This window comes from Rhinolophus sinicus, linkage group LG05 (genome assembly GCF_036562045.2).
Source record: "Rhinolophus sinicus isolate RSC01 linkage group LG05, ASM3656204v1, whole genome shotgun sequence".
Taxonomy (NCBI): Eukaryota; Metazoa; Chordata; class Mammalia; order Chiroptera; family Rhinolophidae; genus Rhinolophus; species Rhinolophus sinicus.
In genome coordinates this window covers 38,905,034-38,911,033 of record NC_133755.1, presented here as the reverse complement: position 1 = coordinate 38,911,033, position 6,000 = coordinate 38,905,034, and the positions used below count along the sequence as shown (strand labels likewise).

The 6,000-nt window shown below is 36.8% G+C and overlaps 1 protein-coding gene across 2 annotated transcripts in view; it reads left to right on the top strand.

The window, feature by feature from the left end:
• Positions 1-1,267: 1,267 nt before the first annotated feature.
• The window catches only part of PNPT1 (polyribonucleotide nucleotidyltransferase 1), a 41,055-nt gene continuing 36,322 nt past the window's right edge, over positions 1,268-6,000 (top strand). Inside the window, exon 1 of one of the 2 annotated variants that reach the window (XM_019719732.2) lies at positions 1,268-1,461. In XM_019719732.2, the coding sequence (XP_019575291.2) occupies positions 1,301-1,461 (161 nt within the window). In that variant the 5' untranslated portion in view covers positions 1,268-1,300. The remainder of the gene's footprint in view (positions 1,462-6,000) is intronic. The other variant, XM_019719742.2, reaches the window with a different exon arrangement.

The window sequence follows — 6,000 nt, the reverse complement described above, 5'->3', positions numbered from 1 at the left end:
TAAACTGTTAGGCAATACTGCCTGAATGAAAATGATTATACAGTACTTAAGTATGTTATCAAAAGGTGATTTAGTATTCTTATCATATAAACCCAAAGACATGTTGAATTATGGCAAGTAGATTCTGATACATTTGTTGTTACGACAGGTTTCAAAATCAATCAATTGATTGATTTTGAAAACACTGCTGCAACACAAGGTCAAGTCAAAGGCAGAGGAAGAGGCAAAAACTATAGGTTAACACTAAATACCCATAAACAGAGTTAGTAGTGATCACTTTTATTGGCATGGGAATTCCAAATCAGTGATAATAGTGATTATTATCATGACACCATGAAAGCAAGGTGTCAGGGAGCTGCTTTGTCACCAAATCATTTGTCTCTTTGGAGCTTAACATTTTTAGTTCTTAAAATCATGTTTGAGTGTGTGTTGGGTTTTGTTGTTCCAATTTCTTTGGGGAAGGGGGTTATAACCTTAAAAGAGAAATATGACCCTCATAATAGAAAAATTACCATTGGTTTATTCAAGGAACCATATTAAGAGGGGTGAGAAAGATTTATCCACTCCCTAAATATTTATCAAATTCAAATTCCAAATTTTTTTTTTTTTTTCCAAAATATTTTTTAAAAATAGTAGCTGGCATTTGCATTTGAGTTGGCTTAGAAAATACTAATATTTGGCCAAAAGAAGCAGAGAAATAAATTGCTAAATAAATAATAATGGAAATGAAAATGAATCAGAAATTATGATATAAAGATATCTAAAATGATATGAGTAATGAAATTTCTTTCAATGGTCAATGAGAAATGAAATTAACTTACTAAAAATAAACTAGCTTTGCAGTAATACATTTGTTGTGTGAAATTCATAAAATAAAAATCAGGGCGAAGGAAGGGAGAGAGAGATTTCTTTCCATGGCCCCCCACACAAATTCTAATTCTCAGGTCACTGAAGCCAAACAATAATAATGTGTTGTCTGATGATTTCCATTATTACTACATTTACTCTACTTATTAAACACATTATTCTAGGACTTTATTTTAAAGTATGATAGCAATAAAAAAAAAGAAGCATTATTTTTCTGATTGCCTTCTATTGACGGATACTGAAAAACGACAAGCTGTCACATTCGCGTTCAGATATGTTTGACCCTCTCTAGTCTTCGTAGAAAGTGGCCAAGGTATCCCTGTCCCCGGCGTTCCACCCGCACCACGGAAACGAAACTGCATCAGGCTCCGCCCCACCATCTGCAGAGTGAGCCAATCAGGGCGCAGCCCGGGCTGGTCGCGTGCCGGGTGTCATGGCGGCCTCCAGGCATTGCTGCTCGTGCCTCCGGCTCCGGCCGCTGGGCGATGGCCCCCTCCGTCTGCCAGGGCGGGATCGGGCACTCACCCAGTTGCAGGTGCGAGCACTATGGGGTGGCGTGGGGTCCCGTGCCGTGGCCGTGGACTTAGGCAGCAGGTAAGATATGACGTGCGTTCTCTGTCCTTTCACAAGTCATCCTGTCCTGCTAGCCCAAGTACGTTCATCCCCCAGGGCAGGAGTCTAGCACCTCTAGTCTCTTTCCCCTCTGTTTACTCCAAACCTAAATTCCAAATTTCCCTGTTTGGGTTGGAATCTGTCTCCCGGCACCCATCCACTTCCCTCCCTGTCGCTCAGCCTCCTGTCCTTTGCACTTGATCCACCCTCTTGCCCAGTTCTGGGCTTCCTTTCTCCAGCTAAGTCAGTCCAGCAGACTTCCATTCTCTTTACTTTCGGGGATTCCTAGGCTCTGAAATAGGAAACATTCCTTCTCGGGATAATGGGCTGACAATAGATGCTTACGTCATCCAGTTCGATTTACTGCCTAAAAGCGTGGCCCTGGGTATGAAGGGAAGGTAAACGTCAGTTTATTGAACACCGTTGTATGACACCCTCTTTTTAAATCTGAAGTAAAGGTACTATTACCCCATTTTATAGTTAAGAAAACAGAGGCTCAGAAATGGTTAAGTAACTATCTCAGAGTCAACAAAGCCAGTGCTATGAAACTAAGTGAATTTTGAACTCGTGTTTCTCTGCTACAAAGCCCATACTTTTTCCAGGAGTACTTTTGCCAGAATTCACGTCTAAAATAACTTTAAAAACTCGACTTGAATCATTTTTAAAATAATGAAACTGTGAACATTTACTTTACATATATATGTATATATATGTACATATATACATATCTGTATATGTATATCTACATTTTACATTTTTTACATGTACTTTAAAAAACATTTTACCCTAGTTCATACAAAAAAAACAGAAAAATCTGGTTTTGAATCCAGCATTCCTCCCTAACTTACTAAATGACTGATCTTAAACAAATTACCACTTTTTTATTTTGCAAAATGAAGAGACTGGACTAGACCAAGGATCTGCAAACAGTTTTCTGTAAGGGGCCAGATAGTAAATGTTTTAGTCTTTGTGGGCTGCATACTGTCACATATTTGTGTGTATTTACAAGCCCTTTAAAAAATGTAAAACTACATTCTTATCTGAAAAGCTGTGTAGAAACAGGCTATATACTTGTGGTTTGTTGACCCCTAGACTAGATGATCTCTAAGGCTCTTTCCACCTCTGGCATTCTTTGATTCTGATTTTTTGAAGGAGAGGCTATCTCTTCCATTCTTCAAGGACTGAACGTTCCTCTCTGAAGAAATGACCCAGAACATTTCATTCAACAGATATCTACTACCTACCATGTTTCCCTGAAAATAAGACCTAGCCGGACAATCAGCTCTAACGCATCTTTTGGAGCAAAAATTAATATAAGACCCAGTCTTATTTTACTATAAGACCAGTTATGATATGATATGATATGATACGATGATATGATATGATATGATGTAATATGATGTATAATACCGGGTCTTATATAATGTAATATAAAATAAGACTGGGTCTTATATTAATTTTTGCTCCAAAAGACGCATTAGAGCTGATTGTCCGGCTAGGTCTTATTTTCAGGGAAACATGGTATATGGTAGGCATTAGCGACTCAAATCAACAAAATCAGCCCCTGCCCTCCAAATTTTCCATAAATGATTTACTTTGAATCTTTTATTCATTAGTCAACCTGGACCTATTTTGTCCAGGTTGTTCTTTTTAAACCTGTGTCATGTGTTGTAACAACTGGATTCATAAACAGCATACCTGCTGGGTAAATACATTCTTTTATCTTTGTTCTAAGCTTGTTGCTTTTAACATTTGTTGGGTGACTGCTGTGTACCATGCAGTTTATATTGTTATCATAGCATTCTTTGCAATGCCCTAGGAGGTTGTGTACTATTGTGGTGTTTTTTAGATGTGTATTTAATACAGCAGCCTTTGAGGCAACTGTTAAATTTTTTATTGAGACTCTACTATATATTGAGCACCGTATGAGGGAGTAAGATAAACACAAGTTCAGTCCTGGGAAAATCACTGTGGGAGAGGTATGGACAGGTTGCTAAGGGAGCACAGAGGCATATTTATCCCACCCTAAAGCTTGTCATTGAAGGTAAATCTTGAAGGGCAAGGAGAAAGGAGCAGAGAAAGTGGCAAGTGCAATTGCAGAGAGGTGACAGACTGCATTTGAGTAGCTACAAATAACTTACTATGAATGGAATAAGCTGATCTGTTTCAAACCCTCAGTAACCTCTTTTTGTATGTCTGCAGAAACTGGGAGATAAGGGTGACAGTGCTGCCTATTTCATATATATGTTAGCTTTATTAAGATATAATTCACATACCGTACAATTTACCCACATAGAACGTACAAGTCAGTGGTTTTTAGTATATTCATAGAGTTTTGCGATCATCACTATAATCAATTTTAGAACATTTTCATCACCTAAGAAAGAAATCTCTGGCTCATTAGCAGTAACGTTCCATTTCTCCTCAAACCCTGTAATCCCAGGCAACCACTATTCTACCTTCTGTCTCTAGGGATTTGCCTATTCTGGGCATTTCATATAAATTGAATCATATGATATGTGGTCATTTGTGACTTCTTTCACTTCACATGTTTCCAAGGTTTATCCATATTGTAACATGTATCAGTACTTCATTTTCTTAATGGCTGAATAATATTCCATTATATGGATTATACCACATTTTGTTTATTCATTCATCAGTTGACAGACAATGGGTTGTTTCTATTTGGGGGCTATTATGAATAATGCTGCTATGGAAATTCATGTGCAAATTTTTGCATAGACATATGTTTTCTTTTCTCTTGGGTATATTCTACACCTAGGAGTAGAGCTGTGGGGGTCATATGGTACTTCTGTGTTTAACCTTTTAAGGAATTGCCAGATTATTTCCCAAAGCAAGTGTACTATTTTACACTTCCATCAGCAGTGGATGAGGGTTCCAGTTTCTCCACATCCTCACCAACATAGAACCAGCTTAGATTGTGTGAAGTAGTATCTCATTGTGTCTTTTTTATATAAATTATTTTTTTTCAATTACAGTTGACATTCAATATTATTTTATATTAGTTTCAGGTGTACAGCATAGTGGTTAGACATTTATGTAATTTATGCAGTGATTCCTCTAATTAGTCTGGTACCTGCCTGGCACTATACATAATTATTGCAATATCATTAACTGTATTCTCTATGCTGTACTTTACATCCCCATGACTGTTTTGTAAGTACCAGTGTGTATTTCTTAATCCCTTCACCTTTATCACCCAGCTCCCCAAACCCCCACCCCTCTAGCAACCATCAGTTTGTTCTCTTTATCTATGAGTCTGTTTCTGTTTTGTTTGTTCATTTATTTTGTTCTTTAGATTCCACATAAAAATGAGATCATATGGTATTTGTCTTTCTCAGTCTGACTTATTTCACTTAATATAATACCCTGTTGGTTCATCCGTGTTGTTGCAAATGGTAAGACTTCATTCTTTTTTATGGCTGAGTAATACTCCATTGTATATATGTACCACATCTTCTTTCTCTAGTTGTCTATTGATGGGCACTTACATTGCTTCCATATCTTGGCTATTCTAAATAATGCTGCAGTGAACATAGATGGGCATGTGTGTTTTTTAATTACTGTTTGGGATTTCTTTGGATAAATACCCATAAGTAGCATTGCTGGGTCATAAGGTAGTTCTAAGGTAGTTCTGTTTTTAATTTTTGGAGGAACTGTATAGTTTTCCTTAGGGGCTGTACCAATTCCCACCAACAGTGCACAAGGGTTCTCTTTTCTCCGCATCCTTGCCAACGTTTGTTGATTTATTGATGATAGCCATTTTGACAGGTACAGGGTGATATCTCATTGTGGTTTTAATTTGCATTTATCTGATAATTAGTCATTAAGCATCCTTTTTTTTTAAGTTTCAGGTGTATTAAACAATATAGTGATTAGATATTCATGTACTTCACAAAGTGATAACCCCAATAAGTCTATTATCCATGAGCATCTTGGTCTATTGGTTGACTCTATATCTCATTGTGGTTTTGATTTGCATTTCCCCACTGGGTAATGATGTTGAGCATATTTTCATGTACTTTTTGGCCATTTGTAGATCTTCTTGGGAGAGACATCTATTCAAATCCTTTGCCAGTTCTTAAAATCGGGTTGTCTTTTTATTGTTGAGTTGTAAGAATTCTTATATATCCTAGATACAAGTCCCTTATCAGATATATGATTTGCAAATATTTTCTCCTGTGGGTCTTCTTTCACTTTCTTTTTTTAAAAAAACAGACATTTTTAAAAAGCAGTTTTAATTTCACAGCAAAATCGAGAGAAAGTACAGAGATTCCCCACTTACCCCCTGCCCCCAAATGCACAGCCTCCCAATTATCAACACCCCCCACCTTTCTATCACTTTCTTAATGATATCCTTTGAAGCATGAAAGTTTTTAATTTTGATGAAGTCCCATTTATCTTTTTTCTTTTGTCACTTGTGTTTTTGATATCATATATAAGAAGACTTAGAAGTTTATGAAGATTTACTCCTATGTTTATTCCTAAGAATTTTATAGT